This window comes from Sorex fumeus, unplaced genomic scaffold, assembly GCF_029834395.1.
Source record: "Sorex fumeus unplaced genomic scaffold, SorFum_2.1 ptg000063l, whole genome shotgun sequence".
NCBI lineage: Eukaryota > Metazoa > Chordata > Mammalia > Eulipotyphla > Soricidae > Sorex > Sorex fumeus.
Genome location: NW_026606120.1, coordinates 26,596,027 through 26,622,437, shown reverse-complemented (window position 1 = coordinate 26,622,437; position 26,411 = coordinate 26,596,027). Strand labels below are relative to the sequence as shown.

The window sequence follows — 26,411 nt, the reverse complement described above, 5'->3', positions numbered from 1 at the left end:
GGGATCAGACCACCGTCTTCTTCGTGCAAAATTCTACCTCACAGAACGAGGAGAAAAGAATGCAAGGTTTAAGAAGAGGACTCCCAGAACAACCACCAACTGGGAACTCTTTGGCTCTTTTGCGGCAACATGGGAAGATGCCGTCATTGACAACATTGATGAGGAATACGATCGAATGATTCAGCACCTCCATGATTGTGCAAGGAATGCCAAGAGAGAGATAACCACAAAAAACCGTCTTTCTTCGAACACTCTTGAACTTATTCGCCAACGTGGCTTGGCACGTGCCTCAGGCAACCACAAGCAAACGTCCGAACTGGCAAAACAGTGCAGAGAAGCCATCAAGGATGACCTCAAAAACAGGAGAGCAGCAGTACTGGTAGATGCAGCAGAAGCTGGAAAAAACATTCGTAATGCCCGCCTGTCCTTCACCAACTACAAAACCAAGATGACTGCCCTCCGACATCATGATGGATCTATCACATCTTCCAGAAGGGCAATGGAGAAGATTATTCATGACTTCTACTCAGATCTCTTTAATAGCCACATCCACTTGCCCACATACCACATACCACATGATGGATATGTCGTTCCCAATGTTCTCCCTTCCGAAATCCAACATGCCATCTCGTCTGTAAAGAAACAAAGAGCACCTGGCCCAGACAAGATCAGACCTGAACACCTGAAGAACTTACCATCAGTACTCATCAATACATTGGCTCGACTCTTCACACGCTACCTGTCTGAATGCAAGGTTCCATCCCAATGGAAAACCAGCAAGACTATACTACTATACAAGAAAGGAGACATCCACGACATTGGCAACTATCGCCCAATCTGCCTATTGTCTGTCATCTACAAACTATTCACTCGAGTCATCCTGAATAGGATTAGCAGAACACTAGATGAAGGACAACCATGTGAACAAGCTGGATTCCAAAAAGGATTCAGTACCATCGACCATATCCACACAGTAACCAAGCTCATTGAGGTATCTCGGGAGTTCAAGATGCCACTCTGTCTAACGTTCATTGATTTAAAGAAGGCCTTTGATTCTGTTGAGACGGAAGCGGTCATAGAAGCCCTAGCCAATCAGGGCGTACAAACTCAATACATCAGGATCCTTCGTGAGCTCTATTGCGGATTCACTACCAAGATCTCACCATTCTACAAAGAAGTAATCATCCATATCAAGAGAGGGGTTTGGCAGGGTGATACCATTTCACCAAAACTCTTCAGTGCCACCCTTGAGAACATTATGCGATGGCTGGAATGGGAAAACATGGGAGTGAAGATAGATGGTCGGCAACTACACCACCTCCGCTTTGCTGATGACATCGTTCTAATAACACCAAACATTAACCAAGCGGCACAAATGCTGAACGACTTTGACCGTGAATGTGGAAAGGTCGGACTACAGCTGAATCTTACGAAGACAATGTTTATGAGAAACAGCCTTGTTCCTGACGCTCCATTCGCTCTCAACGGAACCACCATCTCTGAATGCAACAGTTATATATACCTAGGTCGAGAAATCAACATGATGAATGACCTGGCACCTGAGTTGCGCAGGAGGAAGAGAGCGGCTTGGAATGCCTTCAAGAGCATTGAAGAAATAACTAAAAGGACAAAGAACCTCCAGCTACGAGCACATCTCTTTGATTCCACTATTCTTCCTGCATTAACATATGCCTCAGAGACCTGGACCCTACGAAAACAGGATGAGAACACTATTCGGGTCTCTCAAAGAGGAATCGAAAGAACTATGCTTGGAATATCACGATTCACTCAAATGAGAGATAGAATCCGGAGTTCTGATCTTCGTCAACGCTCAAGAATCAGGGACGCTGTCTCATTTGCCAAGACATCAAAAATCAGATGGGCTGGACATGTAATGAGGTTTGCAGACAACCGCTGGACTAGAGCCATTACTGATTGGATTCCACGAGACATCAAAAGATCACGTGGACGCCCACCTATAAGATGGTCAGACTTCTTCGTCAAGACCCTAAATGATCGGTTTGAGGCTCTACATGTTCCTAAAACGAACAGATACCATTGGGCTACGCTAGCACGCAACCGGGATGAATGGAGACGTTACTGGCACCCGCTCGAATAAATCGATGAATAACAGGGATTAAGTGATTAAGTGAAGTGAAGTAGATTTCAACCAGAATCTTGCATATCCTTAATATTAACCCCTTATGAAGAAGAGTAGTGGGTGAACCTGATTTCCCATTCTCTCATTGTATTTCTCTTCTGGTCACTGTTTATTTTGAGGTGCAGAAGCTTCTTAGTTTAATATAGTCCCATTTGCTTACTTCTGCTTGCACTTGCATGGTAAGTGGCATCTCTTCTCTGATGATAATTTCAGCTTCAATGTCGTGGAGGGTTTTGCTGAACTTTTCTTCAGTGTACCTTACGGATTCTGGTCTGATGTCTCTAATTTATTTTGAACACAAACTGCTCATAAATGAAAGACTCTCAAAGCTCAGTCTGTTTCTTTGCCTGCGTTCTAGTTCATAAGGGTGCTCTTTCCTAGCTATATGACTAGGAAGGGCTATGCCATGCTCTTCCTGCAACTAGGCTGGCTTTGGTTTTATGAATTGTCTTTAGGAACTAGCTTTTCGAAACTTAGACAAAACCGGCAGTGTCTCTTAGAAAGATGATAAAGTGAAGCGTAAATAGGAAAGGTCATACCTGAGAGAGAAATTCTGATAGGAGAAGGAAGAAACTGCTTCTGCTCAGAAAGGGGCTGAAGAGAACAGTGTTGCCAAGGTTGGGTGTGACAGCCTAAGGCACAACTAAGAGGTGGGGAGCCTCCTCCAGGGAGCCAACAACTGTTTAGGAAGAAAGAAACAATGACTCATGATATTTGAGGGTAGTTGCTCACTATTTTATTTTAATTTGTAAGATAACGTTGTGGCCCTCCTGTGTGGACTGGGGAATCTCCCTTCTCTTACTCTTTCCTTTCAAGAAAACCAAAGTACCACAAATGAGAAAGCACAAACACATAAGGAAGATAAGTGAGGAAGCTTGAATCAACAGCAATTCATAACATCTTTTGTTTTTATTTACGTGTACTTTGTGAAGAAAGGCTGGAGCGATAGCACAGGGGATAAGGCGCTTGCCTTGCACAGAACTGACCAGGCCGACATGGGTTCTATTCCTCTGCCCCTCTTGGAGAGCCTGACATGCTACTGAGAGTTTCTCACCTGCATGGCAAAGCCTGACAAGCTCGCCAAGACGTATTCGATGTGCCAAACACAGTATCAAGTGTCACAATGGAGACGTTACTGGGCCCGCTTGAGAAAATCCATAAACAATGGGAGGACAGTGACAGTGACCATTTCTGAAGAAATCACTTGGAAATATTCCTTAGACAGAAAGCCTCGAGGGAAAAAAGAAAGACTCAAACATCATTCTCCTAGGTTTAAGCTGTAACAGAAAAAGTTACAATGCATCTACAGATTTCAGTTTGAAGATTTCAGACCATGTATAGGAGTTTCCAGGTATGGTAGAAGACTCCAGAGCAAAGCCAGCAAGTCCCTAAGTATACCAACTAAAAGAAATCCTAATAAAACTACTGGAAAACACATCCTAATCAGAATGAAGAAAACTATAGATAAAGATACAAACAATACCCAAAGCAGCAAGATCAGAGAAGAAATGTTTTTACAAGGAGCATCTTTAAGAATTACCACAGACTCATCAGATTTAAATCTTTGAGGACAAAGACAGTGGTGGGATAGAGTAAAAACAAAGTCGGAATACCCCCCAAAAATCTGAAAGATCAATGAAACCAAGAGCTGATTCTTTGAGAAAATAAACAAATCAATAAAGATCTAGCAAGACTTAAAACAAGAGAGGGAGGAATGTAGATAAAGAGAGAATTCTGATACTTTACTAATTACTAATAATTATTAATTTACTCTAATAATCACTGTCCTCCCGTTGTTCATCGATTTGCTCGAGTGGGCCCAGTAAGGTCTCCACTGTGACACTTGTTACTGTGTTTGGCATATTGAATACACCTTGGGGAACTTGCCAGGCTTTGCCGTGCAGGTGAGATACTCTTGTTAGCTTGCCGGGCACTCTGAGAGGGGATTCTAATAATAAATCTAATAAACTGAATGAGAAATAAAAAGGGGTCCACTACATCAGAAAGTACAGTAATCCTTAGAATCATCAAAGATTACTTTGGAAATCCTTATGCCTTGAAGAAATGCATAAATTCCTGGATTTCTAAAACCTCCCAAGGCTAGATTCCTATAACCCAGAAGATTTGGATTACCATCATAGGCCTATAATTATTGAGGAAATTGACATGGTAATGAAATGTCTTCCCCCAAACAAAACTCCAGACCCAGATGGACTTGTTAGGGAATTCATTTCAATCCCAAAAGAGTTCCCCCCCAAAAAATACTGTCAATTCTTTTCAACCATGTTCTGCAAAGTGAAGAAACAGAAACAGTCCCAAAGTTTTTCTATGAGACAAACATCCCCATGACACCCTAGGCAGACAGAAACACCACAAAAAAGAAAGTTATAGACCTGTAATCCTGATGAACTCAGATGCAAAGATTCTCAAGAAAATACTAGCAAAGAGAATACAACGACTCATGGGGGAAAAATCATGCACCACAATCAAGTAGGATTCATCCCCGGGGATGCGAGAATGATTTACCATTTGCAAGTCAGTCAACACAATACCCCATATCAATAAAAGAAAATATAAAATCCAAATGACCATACCAGAAGATGGAGAAAAATGATTTGTCCACAAGCAATGCAAATGCCCTACGCATTGTACTATAGCTCCTGGCCCAGCATATTTTTAAACTGGACCTTCTCCGAAAAATTCAAGGAGTATTTCATACGTTAAGTCACACTTGAAATACAAGGACGACAATTCTAAAAGTCTAAAGCAATCTCTCTGACCTTACAACAAGTCTCTGATATAATTTCTATCTCTGAGAAATGGTGTACTAAAATTGACATTGAGAGAGGCACAGATGTAGAAATATCTCAATATATTTCCTCTGGAACCTTTTTTCAAGTCCAAATGACAAATTTTCAGGTTGCTAACGGTATATCAGTGTAATGTTTTACTGAGAAAACTTGAGTCTTCAAGGATAATTATCTGGTCTGTTTTATATTTATGTTTTTTGACTCTTTATTACATCACTCACAGATTTTTTGTTCAAGAACTTTATTAGAAGAAACACATTCCCATTAAGGTGACGGTCACTGTCACTGTCCTCCTGTTGTTCACCTGTATTGCTGGAGTGGGCCCAGTAACGTCTCCATTGTGACACTAGTTACTGTGTTTGGCATATTGAATACGTCAAGGGTAGCTTGCCAGGCTTTGTCCTGCGGGGAGATACACTCTGAAGCTTGCTGGGCTCTCCGAGAGGGGCGAAGGAACCAAACCTGGGTCATCCGGGTCGGCTGTGTACAAGGCAAACGCCCTCCCCACTGTGCTATCAGTTCAGCCCTTTAAGGTATCAAAAGTATAAGAATTAAAAGAGTTCAGTGACGGAAATGTTCAAGTATAAAAACTGGAACATTTACACAATGGAGTACTATGTAGCTGTTAGAAAAGACGAAGTCATGAAATTTACGTACAAGTGGTACTACATGGAAAGTATCATGTTAAGCGAAATGACTCAGAAAGAAAGGGATAGACATAGAAATATTGCATTCATCTGGGGGACATAAAGTAACAAAATAGAAAACTAACACCCAAGAATGGCAGAGATTAGTACCAAGAATTTTACTCAATGACCTGGAGGCCAACCACACATGTTAGGGGAAAAGGGAGCTCAGAAAGAGAAGTGAACACCAAATAAAGGGTGGTGGGAGGATCCTCCCAGGATAGGAGAATCACTCTGAAAGTAGACTATCGACCAAACATGATTGCCAGTCAATGCCTCTTTTGCAAACCACAGCACTCAAAAGGAGAGAGAGAGAAATGCCCTGCCACAGAGGCAGGCTGGGATGGGGGCTGGGGGGGTGGGAGGGATACTGGAATCCATGGTGGTGGGAAATGCGCACTGAAGGTGGGATGGGTGCTTGATCATTGTATAATTGAAACCCAAGAGCGAAAATGTGTAAGTCTGCAACTGTACCTCATGATGTCTCACTATTAAAAAAAATAAATTAATAAATTAATAAAAAAATGAAGATACTTGAACATAGTGATCATCAAGTATAGTAAAGGTAAGGTTTCTATAAATAAATAACAGTAATAATCAACAATGGGCTGGAAGGTTAGCACAGCGGGTAGGGCATTTGCCTTGCATTGGGCCACCCGGGTTCGATTCCTCCGTCCTTCTCAGAGCGCCCAGAAATCCACTGAGCGTATCCTGCCGGCACGGCAGAGTCTGTCAAGCTCCCCGTGGTGGATTTGCTATGCCAAAAACAGTAAAAAGTCTCACAATGGAGACATTACTGGTGCCCGCTCGAGCAAATCGATGAACAACTGGAGGACAGTGCTGCAGTGCTACAATAATCAACCCATAAAATTTGAATTGATATTCACATGTAGCTATTTGAAGAACCAGAGAGCTCATGTTTAAAAGTTGGAAATGTATAATGGGTAGGAAAAGAATTAGTCTCTTCATTCACGCAAGTACTGCCTTGTACCAAGTTTGACAGAAACAGCAGTAAAACATCTGCACTAATTATTTGGTCAATGTTTGAAACTACAGAGTTATTAGAATTATAGCAATCTTCAATCATTAATGGTAAGTTGATTCGGTTACCATCATTAGTCATGCTTAATTGCCAACACATATTAAAAATGGGGCAGGAGTAGAATGGCTCGGTTTAAGTGCATTAAAAAATTTCATGGATTTAATCATACCTCAGATAGCATGCTGTAAAATTTCTGTCAGATGTAATGCCACTTTTCCCTCCATTTATTTAAGGTGATTGAGAATATTCACTGAACTCGCTACTTGTTAAATCTGAATATGACTTTTGAAGGATAAGCTGAGATAATATACTGTGATAATATACTATGGTGCTCATTTCTGGGTCTAAAGATTTTCAAGTTCCTTTTTCTGCAATCCAGACAAACCAAGCAGAATTATGAAAGTAGTTTTGCATTCTCATTAGCACTTTGGCTTGAAATACACTGGAAATTTGATGATATTGATATTTACAATGTTGAATTTCTGATGGATAACTTGCAATACAAATATTTTTTTTACCTGACTCTTGCTACTAAATACCTGCAAGGCAGAATATATATACATATATATATATGTAATATGGAAATGGTGTATCGTCAAAGTAACATCATGTAGAGATTGTAAGTAACTATATATATATGGTGTGAAATCATGAAATCATGAAGCAGGGAGCAGGTTAGAGGATATATAAAGGGTGGGTCCAATGAGATGAGATGGGAGGGGCTGGATAGAGCCCATCTTTAGTTAGCTCCTCACAATCATCACATTGGCCAATCCCAGGAAGCAATCAAATGGCAGAGTAAAGAGGACACTGCAAGGAAGGAGTGACAGTTGTGGCCGTTGGGAGTTTCAGTTAGTGCTTAAGCTCTAATTGAGAGGAGGTGGCCAGATTGGTGGTTGCAATCTGATGGGAGAAACAAGCGAGGGTAAGGAGAGAGAATATTTATAAACCAAGACACTTTATAAGGGAGTGTTCGAGGCTACAGGTTGTTGCAGTGTGTGCATGTGTTTGTGTGTGTGTGTCTGTGTGTGAGTGTGTGTGTGTGGGTAAGAGGGGTTGTCCAAGGAACGCCTTTTCTTTCCTGTCTTCCATGGCCATCCGACCAATTTGAGCTCTTAACTAGGAGCTGTAACACTGAACAAATCCAGGCTCATACGGACAAATCACAGGCATCCGCCCTGACTCAGAACTGGCCTCAAACTGTGGAGACATTGTGGACAGCTTCAGTTATACCATGAAGGGATTGTGGCAGGCATCTCCCAGGGGAAGTTAAATTTTGCATGGTAGTGAAACAGGTGCCTGAAGGGCTAGTAAGGAATTGGACTGCTTGATTCGCCCTGTCCCTGGCCAATTTTTGATCCCCAGTCCCCCGACTTGTTCCTCAAATAGCTTCCCAGTCGATCCTTTGTTCAGAGCCCTGAATAACTCTGAACTCTGCAGGGATCGACTGAAAAACCAAACCAAGACAACAAAAGTCGTATGTCCATAAGTGCAAAGTATGGCTTTCAGGCCTTTATTGTTTTCTTATTTGCTATTTTGTCTTAGCAATCCTACATGATGCTGCCTTGATCATTCCAGTTTTCCGAGCCATGATTGGAAATAAGGTACATACTGGAGTGTACATACTACTATCTTTTCTGCTTCTGATGTTTGGCAAGTATTAACATCTCTCTGTTAGTCTATATGACAAAATGAATATTTTCCTCAATGAAAAGGACTTGGATATATAGATTGATGTGAGATGCACAATACTTCATGTGTTCATCTTATTGGGGACTTAAGGTCACCTTCTTAGAACTGAAGTCTGGTTATGGGCAGTGAATGTTTGGTGGGATCTTTAGGCTCTTTAGTAATCCAAAAAACCTGCCCTTTTCTTGGGTACAGGGTGTTGGATCACATCCAGTGATTCTTGGGCTTTTCTCTTGACTATCCTATCAGGGATTAGGGATCAGTCCTGATGGATCTCAGGGACCACATGGAGTGTTGGGGATTGAATTTAGGTCCAACATGGGCCAGACGAGAGACCAATTCACTGTACTCTCTCTCTGCAGTCCCCTAAAGTCATTCTTCTCCCACCTCAAACTTCCCATTCAAAGGAGTGTCTTGAAAATTGAAAAGCATTGATGGAAAAAATCTACAAACTCCAAAATATTTCAGATAAAAGAATGTGTGGAACAAAAATGTTACAATTTGGTTACAGATTTAATTTGCATGTGTAATTAAATTTGACTTTTGACATCAAAAATCGAATGTCAATATTGCAGCTGTTATTGTATGAAAAAAGAACTTCTAAAGACTATAATACAAACCATGCTCTATCACATAAAAAATGTCAAATATAGTGCTTTTAGCATCTACTCCCATATCATTTAGTTTTAGGGAATAAGTCGTGATTAAAAGGTATATAGCCAATGGAGTACTATGTAAAGTAAGTAAGTAAAAGTAAAGGCCCTCCCGTTGATCGTCGATTTGCTCGAGCGGGCCCAGTAACGTCTCCATTGGAGACTTTGTTGTTACTGTGTCTGGCATATCGAATACTCTCGGTAGCTTGCCGGGCTTTCCGAGAGGGGCGGAGGAATCGAACTCGGGTCAGCCATGTTGACCACTTGTAAGGCGAACGCCCTACCCGCTGATGAAGTCATGAAATTCACATAGAAGTGGTACTACTACATGGAAACTATCATGTTAAGCGAAATGAGTCAGAAAGAGCGGGATAGAGACAGAAAGACTGCATTTATCTGTGGAACATAAAGGAGCAAAAGGGGACACTCATACCCAGGAGTGGCTGAGATTAGTACCAGGAATTATGCTCTTTGTCTTGGAGGCCAACCACATGTGCTACGGGAAAAGGAAGCTCAGATAGAGAAGAGAGCACCAAATAAAGGGTGTTGGGAGGATCCTCCCAGGATGGGAGAAGCATGCTGAAAATAGACTATAGACCAAACATGATTGTCACTCTATGCCTCTCTTGCAAAGCTCAGGACCCAAAAGGAGAAAGAGAGAACAAAAGGGAATGCTCTGAGACAGAGACACGTTGAGATGGGGGGAATGGGGATGGGAGGGATGCTGGGACCCATGATGATGAAGCATGGGCGCTGGTGGAGGGATGGGTACTTGATCATTGTATAACTGAAACCCAAGCACAAAAATTTGTAAGTCTATAATTGTATCTCATGGTGTTTCACTAATAAAAAAATTTTAAAAATTAAATAAAAGCTCTATAAATATGTTTTGCCTAGCTGAAACGTTAACAGCAATAAATGGCACACATGAGTCACATTTTTTAAAATATCTGTACCAAAAATATTACTTATCCAGTTTCCACTCAGTATCAGTGCTTTTAGCAATAAGACATTTTGAAAAATGTCTGTTAATATCTATGGTTCCAGATATAAGTCCCATAGCAAAGCCTCTCTTAGCCAAAGCACACATTGACACCAATGCCCTTACCTACAATGTCATGTTAGCAATAGTAGCACATTCACGTACAGTTCCTTTAATCAAGACCCTTAACAAAAAAGACACTTAATCAAATGTTCTTGTAAATGCACATACTGAGGGTTGGGGATGGTCTTACCTCAAGGGGTTGCAAACCAAAATGTGCTCAGGTCTTAGTCCTGGTACTAGACTCAGAGATAACTCTTGGCAGGGTTCAGATGACTCTAAGCTTGACCCAATTCCCAGGGTTTCCCTTAGATGGACATGGTGGTAACATCCTGTGAGAGCGCTCGCCTCTTCTCCTCATCACATGACCCCATCCTCCCATTTCCAGTTGACCTAAATGAATTGGTAGGACCTGGAGCCTGAGTGCACGTCCACAAAGGTAATGTGTCTCCCCTTCCCTTCTCGTGTTCTTCTGCTTACCAGGGCCTGTGGTGTAACCCCATGGCTGCTATCTTCCTGGGAGAGATCTAAGAGGGGATTGAATAGTACACCAAGTAGGAAAAAGCCCTCGGAGTGAAGGTGTCAGGGAAATGTGGGGGCAGTGGAGGGACCCTGGACAGGTGGGGACAGGGCAGGGGCTCTGGGCTGCAGGTTCTCATTGCTGCTCACCCTTCTCCACCCTCCCCGTTGCCGCCATACCCTGCTGGCTGAACTTGTGCCTCTTGTCTTCTGCAGCGTGGAGTGGACGTGTCAGGACAAGAGCAGCTTTGTCCATTCCAGGTGGAAGACCAGCCAGGGGAGGAGTTAAACGCAGCGTCTGCTGGAACTCAGAGTCCTTTAGGTCAGCATGTTCCTGCTAGATTTTGGCGACACCCACAGCGACTCTGAAAGACCACACTCCACGTCAGCTCTCTACCTTCCCATCACGCCCCCAACAGAGGCAGACTCTTGTACTTCAGATCCATCCCAGAAGGATTCTGAGCCAACACTTGTACTTCCATTGGGATGCCTTTCACATCAACTCACACTCTCCCCTCCCCCAGTACACCGGCCTGTTTCAGGGACCTATCCTTCGTCTCCCCTTTTCAGAGCTGTAAGCAGTTAAGAGACTCAAATGTTTAAGAGAATTTCTCTGTGACCCCATCCCTTCAAAGGAACTTCGGGGTCTCAGGAAAACTAGACCCCACCCTGTACTCTTAGCAGGAAGTCAAAGACAGAGGCCACTGTATCTCATGATACCATGAGATTTAATTTCTTACTGAGGAGCACAGTACATAGATAAGCCTCTAGTACATAAGGGAGTATCTTGAGTGAGAATAGATGCATCTGTCCTTTTGATGGACTTTTCCATGTGTGGCAGTAATCTGCTGATCTATTGGATGAGAGGCTGCATCTTTTTGTGGTGAGAGTTTCTTCACCATGTGGGTGGTGGTCTGAGCCTCCTGTCTCTCTTGAGTTGTGCTGACTGAGTTTGGCCACTGTCCTCATATCAATTTTTCCAAAACGAACCTTTTAAAAAAATGTTCTTGGCATAATAGACATCGATTTTGGGGATATCTTTGTCAGTGTGGTAACTTTCCAGGTACATAACCTTTGACTCTTAGAAAGGGTTTCTCTTGTAGTGTAAGTAAATACTTGGTGTGTTTATCTTTGTACTTGCTTTGACTTGGATGACAGCTGTGGTTGCTGAAGGGTGATTTTTTTTTTCTCTTGAATGTTGCCTAAAGCAGCCTTATTTAGTGCCGCTGCTTCTGAAGTGAGTGAATTGCTTTTCCCCGTTCTCCCATGTTTCTGCTTGATTGGGAGTGCATTGGGGCACCAGGTTTTCAGGTCTCTTGTTGTTCATGAGGAAAAAGCACTGAATTCAAGAAATTCTCTGAACTTGCTTTTGAATAAATTTTCTAGAGGTTCTTGTCTCTCTTGCAGGTCTTGGGACTCAGTCACAGAGGCCTCCACTTACTGGTCTGGATCATGCCAGCTCTTTCTTTGACATATCGTTTTTTCTGAAAATTGGTTTCCTATTTGCACACTTTGGGGATGCTTAGAATCCTTCTTCTCATGAGAGACGGAGGTATTGTCTTGACTAATTTTGGGAAACTCCTGATACCCCTGGCTGCTTCTCCTCCTTGACGTGATGTCGTGAAGTGCCTGGGAAATGGGTGAGTCCTCTCTGGAGGCACCGTGAAGGTCAGCCTTTGTTCCTTCAGATGCCAAAACATCTGCAGCTAGATACGCATTAGCCTTACACTCTTGGAGAAGTGCTCCTTAGCACTGTTATGAAGGCGGACACCACTCTTACAGTCCTGAAGTACTATTTCGTTGGCAGGCTCTGGGGCCTTTATCCGAGGCTCAGGAAACTCTGCCAGTGCCAACAAGAGATCACAGTTCTTTTCTGCTGGTGCAACCATAGAGTTTGTATATTTTATGAGACTTTGACAATATGTGTAAGAGTCTGTTTGAAAAGAAACCTGAATGTCTTGGACAGAATCACAATCTGGAGAGACTTCTTGAAACAATAATTCCTAAATTTGACCGTTTTTATGTCCTGTCCTAACCCCAGAAACTGGGTGCCTAACGTGGCCTCTAGCAGTCCTGCATGCTGGTGAGAATTTTGAAAAGGTTGAGCACTGCTCATCTTCTATTGTCTGGGAATTGGTGTTCCTGAGTTCAGTTCTTCACCCATCATTCAAGGCCACTTCATGCTTCCTGATTTGGCTCACAATGCTATATGGGAAGGTCTGGGGAGGGGTCTTGCTCCTCTTTCCAGGCAGAATGGATCCTGAGGGCCTATGAGCATCACGCTGTGCTCTCTGTCCCAGGTTGTGTGTCCTCCCATTTTGTGGGTCCTTCCGCAATGAAAGAGCCCTTGTCAGGACCTGGGGAAAACTGTCTGGAGCGCCAATGGCTTCTATTCTCATTGTCCTGTCTTCCGGGCTGGCCAGAGGTGGTTTCTCAGAGACTCTGGCTAACTTCATTTTCCTATCAGTCTTCACAATCAGTCTCCACTAAATGGGTAGGTGGGATGGAACAGACAGTCTCTTGATTGAGGAGAAGTTTGAACTTTTGAATCTTTAAGATATTTGTGGACTGAGGATCTTGAGAGGTAAGAGCCACCTATGTCTCACCTGAAGCTTTACAATATGGCCCACTAGCACCGTCATAAATTGTGGGATGAAATCCGGTGGTTTCTGTTTGCTGTCTATTTTGAGCAACCGGCCCTCGGAGGAGATGATATTTGCTGTTTTTTTCCCAGCATCTGTTTGAGCACTGTAAGTAACAAGATTGAAGCTATAAGCATCTTTACAAGTCTCACTTGCTTTTATTTCCATCCATTTCCTAACTTGCTTTCAAAATTTTCCTATATCCCTCTTGCTTGCATTCATTGTGGGGAGATTCAGAAACTCCCTTCTCGATCTTATATTATGTGAGTCCACAATCTCTATTGGGTGATGGGCTGAGCCTATAAGGACATCCTTTGGATTTGACACACACTGTGCCCTAGATCCTGCATCGATTTATTTTCCAATGATATTTCTTTTTGGCACCTCTACCCACGATTTTCCATCCTTCGGTTACTTTGTCCCATAAAAGTAGGTGGTTTGTAGGGCCTGACTCTGTCTTGTGCTTTATACAGAACTGGGATCCTTCTAGGAGTTTGCCTCAGTTTGGGGGCTATTTGCCATTCCCGTCTTAATGGTAATCCAAGACCTTTTCTGAAAAGGTCCTTGCAATTTTCCTTCCAATTTTTCCTGTAACTCAGAGGTGCGGAGAAAGATTCCTTAAGTCCTTACCTTTGCATAATTAAAGCCATGTTCTGAAACACTTCCAGTTTCCTCATACACTACCTGAAAGCTGCACATAAGGAGAGTGGGTCACAGGGTGAAGAGAGACACTGGAAGCTCTGGGATGTCTCCCTGAAATCTCTCTCTAGCGGAGATATTTGGGGGATCTGACTGTGGACACCAAGAGACAGTGTCTACAGCAACATGGTGCTATCAGTATTAGGCCGCTTTATCCTGGGGGTGCAGGTTCACTTAAGAACTGCTTCCCATTCATTTTCCTTCCAGTGTCCCCTGAGGGGACAAATGTTGGCAACAGTTTGGAACAAGGGCAGCAGCATTGCCCCACCTCACCCTCCCTGGAGAGGAGTGTGAGCACAGCTAAACCTCTTGTTCCCACTGGGACTGAGTCCCAACACCTCGCCAGGACTGCAGGTCCACTCAGACACACAGTCCACCAGGCAGCGCCATTTCCGAACTTCTCTGGGCCTGCGCCTGGAAACCCAAATAGTGGCAAGGTTCCTTGTTCTGTCCAGGCGTCTTCCTCCGACTGTGTTTTCTGAGGGATGACTCTGCCACTTTCCATCTCTGGGGATCAGGAGGCAAACCCCAGGGGAAGGAGGAGAGAGGGGACCTCAGGTCCTGGCTGTGGCAGCCGCTTACCTTTGACCATTCCATGGGCCTTCCCTTGTTTCTCTTGCAGGCCTTTCTTGGAGCCTGAGAAATCAGAAAAGACAGACACTGGGACTCGTTTCTCAGTGCTCCCTCTCTAGAGTAGCTAAGGACCCACAGTGGTCATGAAGAGTTGAACCTTCCCTTACTCAGGAGCTGTGGTTTTCTTTCATTTATTTCTGGAGAAGAAACATTAGGGGAGTAAGGGAAGCTCTTGATGAGCACGCCCACGCCCCCACCCCCCCACCCCCAGAAACCTTCCCTCCCTGCTCTGCTGCTCAAGAAACACTTATGTTCTCAGGCACCTGGGTGCTCAGATTGGTCAGCTAGGACCTAATTTGTGGGGTGAGTGCTCAGGGACTCTCATCAGTGACCTGTGTTGGCCACCACTTTGGAAATGCTGGGTTCAGACACATGCCAATGGTTTGTGGGTCTGGCTTCCACAGACACAATCTAAGATATTTTGTTTTCACTTGCTTCTCAGGAAATTTGGGACCACTCGCAGGAGCCCCTCAGGAGAGCTACTTACTGTAATCTCTTTGGATAGAAATAGCTAAATAGTGAATTATATCTTCCCTTCTCTGCCAGGCTGGTTTCTCTACAGAAGTATTCTGTTTGTTTATTTCGCTTTCTGGGTCACACCGAGCGATGCTCAAGGGTTACTCTTGGCTCTACACTCAGGAATGATTCCTGGTGGTGCTTGGGGGACCAGACGGACTGCTAGAAATTGAACCTGGGTCAGCCGCTTGCAAGGCAAATGCCTTACCTGCTGTGCTAGTGCTCCAGCCCAGATCCTGTTTATTCTTTCCTGGGAACAGCTGTCCTTCTCTTCCCCATCTCAGAAATATATCCACTGAGTTTTAAAAAGCAGAAATAATAAAAAGGAGAGAAAAAGACAAAAAAGATCGATTCTTGTTTTCTTGGTTGCATATGGTCTCTAACTCATTATTTTTCCTAGGTTTTTCAGGTGGTGGTACGTATGAATCCTCTGGATAAAAGGCCATATTACAAAAAAGGTGGTCACAACACAAAGGATGAGAAGGTTTGGGCTAATTACACAGTTACTGGGTTTTCCTTTAAACCAAGCAAGAATCAGGCTTTTCAGAGTAGAGAAAAAAAACAACTCCATCTGAATCGCACAAGTGCCAGTAGGCAAATGAGCCCTGGGCTTCATCGTTGCCCAGTGACCTGGCACTAAGGACACCTGCCAGAAACGTTGGCTGCAGCAAGAGGAGGTGGATAGTGACAGCTCTGCCCTCAGCTGCTGCACCCTTCCCTGTCTTTGCTGAACCATCTCTCACTGCCAGAAAGGCCTGTGAATTCCACCTACAATTTGTTATTCCCTCGTTGATTTATGAGGTCACCATGAAGTTTACCCATTTGATCCTCTGAAAAATCTAGAGTTGACCTGAATTTTTGATAAAATTTTTCAGGATCCTTTCTTTCAGAATGTCCTGTCTTTCACCCCCATCTTTTCCAAATAATATTTTTTTGCAGTAACCTAGTCATATGATTTATATTATATTCTGTATTTGTTCTTAACATACAATAGATGATTTTTTTCACCTGTATTTCCACTTTGAGAAGTTAATTGATCAAATTTGTCCATTTTGAACACTTGAAAATATATATGGCATTGGAATATCCTCTATTTTTAACCTGAAGTACTTTTATATTAAACTTTATAATTTACAGATCTAAAGTATAAAACAGAAATAGGTAATTGTGTTGAGTATATATCTCGGATGTTCACCAGGATGTTCTTGATCACTTGATCACTTGATATCCCATTACTCATCGATTTGTTCGAGCGGGTGCAAGTAACATCTCCATTTGTCCCTGTTCCCTGCTAGCGTAGCCCTGGTATCTGCTGACTCCAGGAACACGAAGAGCCTTAAACCATTTGTTCAAGGTTTTGACGAAGAAGTCTGACCATCTCGTAGGTGGGTGGCCACACGTCCTTTTGATGTCCTGTGGGATCCAGTCTGTAACAGCTCTTGTCCAGCGGTTGTCTCTAAATTGCATTACGTGTCCATCCCATCTGATTTTCGACACCTTGGCAAAAGAGACAGTGTCCCTGATTCTTGGTTGTCAGTGCAGGTCAGAACTCCGGATTCCTTCTCTCACTTGAGTGAAATGTGATATTCCAAACATAGCTCTTGATTCCTCTTTGGAATAACCGAATAACGTTCTCGTCCTGTTTTTATAGGGCTCAGGTCTATGAGGTGTAACATCAGGATGTTAGACAAACATTTTCTTTTCTAGTATTGTTCTACCTCTTTGGTATCAGTGTAACATTGGTTTCACAGAAGCTCTTAGGAAGGGTTTCTTTTCAATATTCTGGAAGAGCTTATATAATAAAGGCAGTTTCCTTTCAAGTTTTGATTAGTTCACCAGTGAACCGATCTGGACCAGGGTTTTTTTCTTTTCTGGAGATTCTTAATTACTGTTTCAATGCTCTTACTTCATCAATTCAGAGTCTCTATTTTTTCTGCATTAATGTTTGTGAGAGTACATGATTCTAATTATTTGTCCATTTCTTGATTTTCTCCAAGTTTCCAGCATAATTAGTTCATAGAGACCTTCGTGATATTTTTAATTTCTGGAGAATCTGTTGCAGTTTCTCCCCCTTTGTTCTTCATCCAATTTACTTTATTTTTCCCCTCTTTGTGTTCTCCATGACTCCTGCCCAAATACTTGTTTTTCTTGCTTGTTGCTTTGAAGAAGCAACTAATGGTTTAATTAACTCTGATTGCTTTCTTGACTTCTATATCAATGATTTCTGTGCTATTTTTCAAATGTATTCTTCCTTCTGCTAGTCTTGAGATTGATTTTTTTGTTTCTTTAGGTATTTAATGTCTGTGTTTATGCTACTTGATCTTTTTTCCTTCTCTCCTAATGTAGGCCTATATTGCTATGAATTTCCTCCATAGTGTAAATTCTGTTCTGCCCCATGGACTCCCATAAATCATTCTCACTAGTTTCCAGGAATGCTTTTATTTCTTTCTGAGCTTCCTCTTTGATCCTGTTGTTATTTACCAATTTTTCAGTTCCCAAGTGTTATAGTTTTTACATGTCATATAATTATGGATGACTTTTATATTGTGGCATTGTAGTCTGAGAGGATGCTGCGCATGAATCCTATATTTGTAAATTTATGCATGTCTCATTTTGCCCCAGCATGTGATCTTTCCTGGAGACTGTTCCTCCATGTCCTTGGAATAAAGGAGAACATGTATTCTTTTTGACAATGCAAAATCAATTAACTCCAGTTCTTCCAGTTTTCGCCTTTAGAGCTTCTGTTTGTTTACTGATACTCTTTCTGGTTTAACTGATGTTTCATGGCAAAAGCGGCATATTGTAGGCAAATGATATTGTATTTATTCCAGTGAGTTCCTTAAGGCTCTGAACAGAAGCTTAAAAAATTTCCTGCTCCTTCATATTGTGCATATGTATTGCTAAGAGTTAAAGTAGGTTTTGAAATAGTGTTCCCAAAACCAATAAATATTGTCCATCCTATCCCTACTTCTATCTCTAATTTACCTTCTTGAGACTGAATACTATTTGGTCTGTCTCAGTATTATCCTTCCTTCCTTCCTTCCTTCCTTCCTTCCTTCCTTCCTTCCTTCCTGCCTGCCTGCCTGCCTGCCGTTCTTCCTCCCTCCTTCCCTCCCTCCCTCCCTCCCTCCCTCTCTCCCTCCCTCCCTCCCTCCCTTCCTTCCTTCCTTCCTTCCTTCCTTCCTTCCTTCCTTCCTTCCTTCCTTCTTTCCTTCCTTCCTTCCTTCCTTCCTGCCTGCCTGCCTGCCTGCCTGCCGTTCTTCCTCCCTCCTTCCCTCCCTCCCTCCTTCCCTCCCTCCCTCCCTCCCTCCCTTCCTTCCTTCCTTCCTTCCTTCCTTCCTTCCTTCCTGCCTGCCTGCCTGCCTGCCTGCCTGCCATTCTTCCTCCCTCCTTCCCTCCCTCTCTCCCTCCCTCCCTCCCTCCCTCCCTCCTTTCCTTCCTTCCTTCCTTCCTGCCTGCCTGCCTTCCTTTCTTCCTCCCTCTTTCCCTCCCTCCCTCCCTCCCTCCCTCCCTCCCTTCCTTCCTTCCTTCCTTCCTTCCTTCCTTCCTTCCTTCCTTCCTTCCTTCCTCCCCTCCCTCCCTCCCTCCTTTTTCCCCTCCTCCTTCCTTCCTTCCAATTTTCTGTATTTTTTCTCTCTCTTTCTTTCCTCCCACTGAATTATATGACTTTCCCCCCATCCTCTCTAAACCTGTATTTATTCTGTGAATTTAGATGGGTTTCCTATAAGCAGAAAACTAATGTATGTTGTTCCATGATCCAGCCATTCATCCTATGACATTTCATGTACAATTTGCCTCTTTGAAATTCTGGCAAACTGTTGATACAAATAAAGTTTTAATCATATTTCTAAGTGATTTTGATTATAGATTTTTTTCTGGGTGTTATTTTAGTATTTATTACAGAACAACGGGAAGACAGTGCTAACAGTGCTAACTCTGGACTACATTAGATGTAGCAAATGTCTCAACTCTTATTTGTTTGAGAAAGTTTTGATCCCTCCCTCTTAGGCTGCAGAACTTTCTTCTGTAGTGTTTCGGGTATGTCTTTCTATTCTTGCTTCTATGGTTTCATAATAGAGTTCTATTGTGAGAGTGATGCTCTTTCCCTTGTATTTTAGATTTGGCTCATTGACTGATGTTTTTAATAGTTTGTTTTTTTATTGGTTCCAGATTTTTTAATTATCATTTGTCTTGCAAGTTTTGTGGGTTGTTTGTTTCTTTTGGTCCTTTTTGGGCCTCTTCAATCTATGTACAAATCTCCCTCCAACGACTGGAGAATGTTACAGGTACTATCTCATACATTATCATATCTTCCCCTGCCTTATTTTCCTCTCCTTCATATATTCCTATGGTTCAATGATAGATGCTCTTGCTGATAGCCATTATGTACTTTACACTTCCCTCCATTTTAAGATGCTTTTTCAAAATCACCAACATTTGTCTTGTCAAAGGAACAAAAAGTATTCCTAACTATAATAATTCCCCCATTTTGGGGCTGAAACAATAGCACAGAGTTAGGGCGTTTGCCTTGCATACGGGCGACATGGCCGACCCGAGTCTGATTCCTCCACCCCTCTCAGAGAGCCCGGCCAGCTACCGAGAGTATCTTGCCCACAGGGCAAAGCTTGGCAAGCTACCTGTGTTGTATTCTTCATGCCAAACACAGTAACAAGTCTCACAATGTTGCTGGGACCCCTCGATCAAATTGATGAACAATGGGAGGACAGTGACAGTAACAGTGAAGTCTCTTTTCAGACAAAATAATAATTTTGTCTCAAGTTAATAATTCCCCCAATTTTAACACAAGGCAGAAAATCACAGGTCCAAAATGATTACACAACAAGTGGAAAGGCTTTTGTTTTGTTTTGTTTGTCTCGTTTTGTTTTTAAACAAGGCATGTAATAATCAAAAGTTAATCAAAGATGATTTAAAAAAATCTCTAAATGAGTAGAAGGAAAAAATATAGGAGCAACCAACAAAATTTCTATATGGTTTCATAGGAAACAAGCCAAACGAGTAGCTGAGTGAAGTTCATTTTGTGCTCAGAGAAAAACCTAAACAACCTTAAATTCTACACATGTTGAAATTATTTTTATTTGGCATATCGAATACGTCGCGAGTAGCTGGCTTTGCTGTGCAGACAAGATCGTCTTGGTTGCTTGCCGGGCTCTCCGAGAGGGGTGGAGGTAAACAGATTTTTAAATGCTTTGTAATTGTTATTTTGGGGATCCACCCTTTAATTTTCATAGACTTTCCCCCACTCTTTGTTTCGGAGTGACCTTCAACTATTCTTGGGACAGCATATGCAGTGCCAGGGTTTGAATCAGAATCGCCGCAGGCAAGGCAAGAGCCTGGTTTTTCATACGATCTCTCCAGTCCCCAAACAAATCAAATTTGAGAGAATTTATTTTGCGCATTCTAAGTTTCAAAAAGTACGAAAACGTGTTTAAAGGAAAAATGAAATAAATCATTAGCCAGATAAAGGGAAAATATTAGGGAAGACATCAATGAATTAAATTCTTTGTATTCTTAATTTGTTTCACAAATAAGACCTTATTTCAAAACAAAACCAATACTTCTGTATGCTCATGTATATATAATGCTCATGCCTGTAAATGCATGTAAATATAACAACATATGGCTTTGTATTAGTGAAATAAATGGCGAATGATTCAAGGACTCTGTGTAACGAGGGTATAGGAATAGCAAATATTAAGAGCAATGACTACAAAAGCAGCAAATTTAGATATTAGCTTGTATCAATAATCATGATGAATATCTTACCTAAATATGCCACATCAAAAACACACGATCAGAATGAGTAAAACTACCAGCGAAATTTTATTAAGAAGAAATTCACCTTAGATAAAAGGTCACGTAAAACATAAATAAACAGGGAAATATATCTTATAGTCATACGGAACAAAAGGTAGCACAGTCTGTACACTGTCTGTACCTCTGTCCTCCCGTTGTTCATCTATTTGCTCGAGTGGACACCAGTAAAGTCTCCATTGTGAGATGTGTTGCTACTATTTTTGGCAGATAGAATTTGCTATGTGGAGCTTGTCAGTCTCTGGCGTAGGGGCGGGATACTCTCGGTAGCTTGCCGTGCTCTCCGAGAGAGACGAATAATTGAACCTCGGTCAGCCATGTGCAAGGCAAATGCACTACCCACTCTGTTATCGCTCTAGTCCATGATCAAAAGGTAATAGAATCGTATACATTGGTCAGATAGGAAAGTTCAAAAGAATAAAGTTATAAGGAGGAATATTCCAGAGAGAGAAAGGGAAAGCCAAGAATCCAAAACGATCCTTAATGTTTATGAATTGTAAAATTTAAAATGAATACCAATCAAGGAGAATTTGATAGAACTGTAAAGAGAAATATATTTATTCATTTCAGATACTCCTTTGACAGCAATAGGCAGTTGCTATAAGTAGAAAACCTGCTAGATGCAATTGACATCTTCTGGCTACTCACCCTAAACTAGGAAAACATAGTTGTTTCAACTCATATAGACTGTTAACTAAGAATTATAAACACACTTTCAAAAATGAAAGAAGAAGAAAACCAGACATTCTTTTCTCTTCAACTACAATGGAGTTAAATTTAAAAATCAATAGCCAAGAACAGGGTTAGAAAAATCTCCCTTAATGGCCCCTCCCCCCAACACAAGTAAAACAAACAAGAGGAACCCACTTGCACATTAAATAGTACACTTCAAATATAGCATGGGTCAAGGAATAAATCTCCAATTTAAAAAAGTTTTAATAAGGACTTGAAGCTAGTGCAGCTATTAGGGCGCTTGCCTTGCACACAGTTGACTCGAGTTCAATTCCTGGCACTGCATATGGTCCCCCTGATCCCACAAATATGATCACTGAATTCAGAGCCAGAAGTAAGTCCTGTGCACAGCTGAGTGTTGTGCCTCCCAAATACTTTGAACTAAGTATAGATGAGAATACAATTGTATAAAACCCACTGGACATGGAATCAGTGCAGCCTGTAGTTCTGATCTTCCTAGGCATTTTCTTCACTGCCAGACTTGCTCTGCCCTGCTCTGATTAACAGCCAGTACATGTTTGGGGGCCAATACCATTCACCTCTGCGGCTGTAAAACCAACAGCCTATACACTCCGGAGCAATCACAGGATTTCAGAGAACTTGAGATAGCTTTAAAATGTATAGAGAGCATCAAATAATTAGCAAAAATAAAAGCTACCTGAGAGAGAGAGATATTCTCTAGTCTGGATGACATCTTGAAAATCAACTTGCAAATCCTCCTATTTGCAATCATCCGACCTCTATATACTAGCACATACTCAAGCTTGCTCTGCTTGAGCCCCTGGGGTAACAAGGTTTCATGTGGCAATGAACCTTGGACAAGTTTCTTTAAGTACATACCTTTCACACAAGCATTAGATTCCCTCTGAGAGAAGGAAAATAATCTGTTTTATCTCTTTTTATTTCAGTATGGTGGTCCAAATATGACTATAAGGGCAAAAAAAGTTCCCCCTGCCCCTCTGCATTCTTCTTTGGCTGATCAAACAGTCAGATTGACATTAACGAGTTTTGTAGGAGAAAAATCAAATTTAATTCCATTTGTACCAATTAATGACATAGATATGTATTTTAATGAAATGGTGCAAAATAAGGAGATCTATCCAAATTAAGTAAAGGGCTAGGGGTTGGGACAACAAGGAGAGAGTAATGGATTCTTGATGAGTGATTCATATGGTGAAACCCGGTGCTCTTCAATTATACATTTGTCCTGCGATATTCATATTTTTTTCCTGATACATCACTGTCACTGTCCTCCTATTGTTCATCAATTTGCTCGAGCAAGCCCAGTAACATTATGACACTTGTTACTGAGTCTTGCATATTGGGTAGCTTGCCTGGCTTTGCCCTGCAGGCGAGATAGTCTGCATAGCTTGCCAGGCTGTCTGATAGGGGCGGATCAGCCAAGTAGAACACAAGCAAGGCAAACACCCTACCCGCTGGGATATTGCTCTAGCCCACTTCTGATACAGAATTTCTGGTAAATAATGAAGTTTATTTAGGACCCAATGGAAAACAGGAAGAAACATTTGAAGGAGAACATTTATCCCAATCATATTCTGACCGCAAAAGAAAATTTTATTGAACTAATGCAAATTACTATGTAGCCGTACAGAATTAGAAGATTCAATAAAGTTTTCACAATTCTTATATGACCATCTTTGTAGAGAATAGTCAGTTAGAATAATACACCAGCTAAAACATCTTGTCCCGATTAGAAGTATCTTCTAGGTTACTATGAACCGTTGTGAAAGTGGTGAAAGATTATTAAAATTACTATGGTTAATTTAATACCAGGCGTTTTTAAATGAGAAAATTTTGATTTAAATTCATTGCCAGTATAAGGCTATGGACAACAAATTTTGTTACATGTTTCCAGAGCATGTGAAACAAGATCATGAAATCAGAGGAAGTTTCAGACAAAATGCCTGTTAGCACTTAATTAAGCCTAATTTTGAAATAGACCACGAATGCTATTTCTCATGTATTAAAAAATGAGAAATAAGGCTAGAAAGATACTGTAGGAGGGAAGGTGCTTCTCTTGAAGTGTCAAACCTGATTGGACCATAGGCACTCCATATGGTTCACAGACTGCTGCCAGGTGTGATCTCTGAGCATAGATTAAGCCCTGATGTAGCCCCAAGACGAAAAGTGAAAAAACTTAAAGAGGAGTAATATTTTTCTTTGAGGAAATATTTAATCACACAAAAGAATTATGTGATCTAATATACAATCTATTAGATGAAGATACCAAGAAAAACAATGTTGTCTGTGTTTTGGAACCAGAACAGGCAAGTGTTCGGGGCTTACTCCTGACTCTGCACTGAGGGATCAGACCTGGGCTCCCGAGACCATAAGAGGTGACAGGGGTCAAACCCGTTATCCACATGCAAGATAAACACCCACCACCCCCGACAAAAGGTCTGGCCTGATGTCAAGACTTTGCTTAACAACATTTCAGCTCAAAATTTAAACTTACAGAAAAGAAGAAAACCAAACAATTTTGTAAACAATCGAAATTCACTGACTTCAGGATTTATCATGGACTAACACAATGACTATTCAACATTGATGAGGAATACGATCGACTGGTTGAGCACCTCCATGACTGTGCGAGGAACACCAAGAGAGACATAGCCACACACACACACACACACACACACACACACACACACACACACACCTGTCTTGGAAAACTCTTGAGTTTCTTCTCCATCTGGGCTTGACACATGCATCAGGCAACCACAAGCGAACATCCAAGCTTGGAAATCAGTGCAGAGAAGCAATAAAGGAAGACCTCAAAGAGGGAAGAGCAGCAGTGCTGGTAGATGAGGCAGAAGCTGGGAAAAGCATTCATAACATCCACCTGTCCTTTGCCAACCACAAGACCAAGATAACTGCCCACTGACGTCCTGATGGATCTATCACATCTTCCAGAAGGGCAATGGAGAAGATTATCCATGACGTCTACTCAGATGTCTTTGAGAGCCACAGTCACCTGCCCTCATACCAAATTCTGCAGTATGGATATGTCATTCCCAGTGTTCTCCCTTCTGAAATCTGACACGCCATTTCATCGGTAAACAAAACAAACAGCACCTGGCAAAGACAAGGTCAGACCTGAACACCTGAGGAACATGCTATCAGTAATACCAATAAACCGGAACAGCTCTTCACATGCTACCTGTCTGAATACAAGATACCATCCGCATGGAACATCAGCAGGACTGTACTACTGTACAAGAAGGGGGACATCCAAAACATTGGCAACTGTCGCCCAATCTGCCTATTGTCTGTCATCTACCAGCTCTTCACTCGAGTTATCCTGAATAGGATTGGCAGAACACTAGATGAAGGACAACCATGCGAGTAAGCCGGCTTCTAAAAAGGATTTAGCACAATCAACCTTATCTACACGATAACCAAGCACATAGAGGTTTCTTGGGAGTTCAAGATGCCGCTCTTAGAGAAGGGAGCACCAAATAAAGGGTGTTTGGAGGATCCTCCCAGGAGGGGAGATGAATGTCGAAAGTAGACTATGGACTGAACATGTTTGCCACTCAATGTCTCTTTTGCAGACCACAACACCCAAAAAGAGAAAGAGAAGAAAAGGGAATGCCCTGCCACAGAGCAGGGTGGGATGGGGGGATGGGCGTGGGAGGGATATTATCCATGGTGGTGGAAAATGGGCACTGGTGGAGAGATGGGTATTTGATCATTGGATAATCGAATCCTAAGCACAAAAATTTGTAAATCTATAACTGTACCTCATGGTGTTTCACTAATAATAATAAAAAAAGAAAGAAAAAAAAAGATGCCACTCTGTGTAACATTGATTGATTTAAAGAAGGCCTTTGATTCTGTTGAGACAGTAGCAGTCATCGAAGCCCTAGACAATCAGGGCATTCAAACTCAATACATAAGGATCCTCCATGAGCTGTATTACGAATTCACTACCAGGATCTCTCCATTCTACAAAGAAGTGATCATCCATGTCAAGGGAGGGGTTTGGCAGGGTGATACCATTTCGCCAAAGCTCTTCAGTGCCACCCTCGAGAATGTCATGTGATGAGTGGAATGGGAAGGAATGTGAGTGAAGATCGATGGTCGGCAACTACACCACCTCTGCTTTGTTGATGACATCATTCTAATAACACCAAAGATCAGCCAAGTGGCACAAATGCTGACCGACTTCGACCGTACTGAATCTCACAAAGAAATGTTTATATAAAACGGTCTCATTCCTGACGTTCCTTTCACTCTCAACAGGACAAACATCTCCTATTGCCACAGTTATGTGTACCTAGGTCAGGAAGTCAACATGATGAATGTCCTTGCACCTGAGTTGCACAGGAGGAAGAGAGCAGCTTGGAATGCCTTCAAGAGCGTTGAAGAAATAGCTAAGAGGACAAAGAACCTCTGGATTGAGACACATCTCTTTGATTCCACTGTTCTTCCTGTATTAACATATGCCTCAGAGACTTGGGCCCTATGAAAACAGGATGAGAATGCTACCTGGGTCTCTCAAAGAGGAATCAAAAGAGCTGTGCTTGGAGTATCAAGTTTCACTTAAATGAGAGAAAGAATCCAGAGTTCTGACCTCCGTCCACTGTCAAGAATCAGGGACTCTGTCTCGTTTGCCAAGGCATCAAAAATCGGCTGGGCTGGACACCTAATGCGATTTGTCAATGACCGCTGGACTAGAGCTGTTACCAACTGGAATCCCTGGGACGTCAAAAGATTGCGTGGCTGCCCACC

The 26,411-nt window shown here is 42.1% G+C and overlaps 1 protein-coding gene across 1 annotated transcript in view; it reads right to left on the bottom strand.

The window, feature by feature from the left end:
- Positions 1-26,411, bottom strand: part of LOC130034971 (protein SET-like) — an 85,920-nt gene that overhangs the window by 52,840 nt on the left and 6,669 nt on the right. The window contains 3 exon segments of the mRNA XM_056126468.1: positions 10,783-10,939; positions 13,875-13,935; positions 14,526-14,579. Coding sequence (XP_055982443.1) covers positions 10,783-10,939; positions 13,875-13,935; positions 14,526-14,579 — 272 coding nt within the window.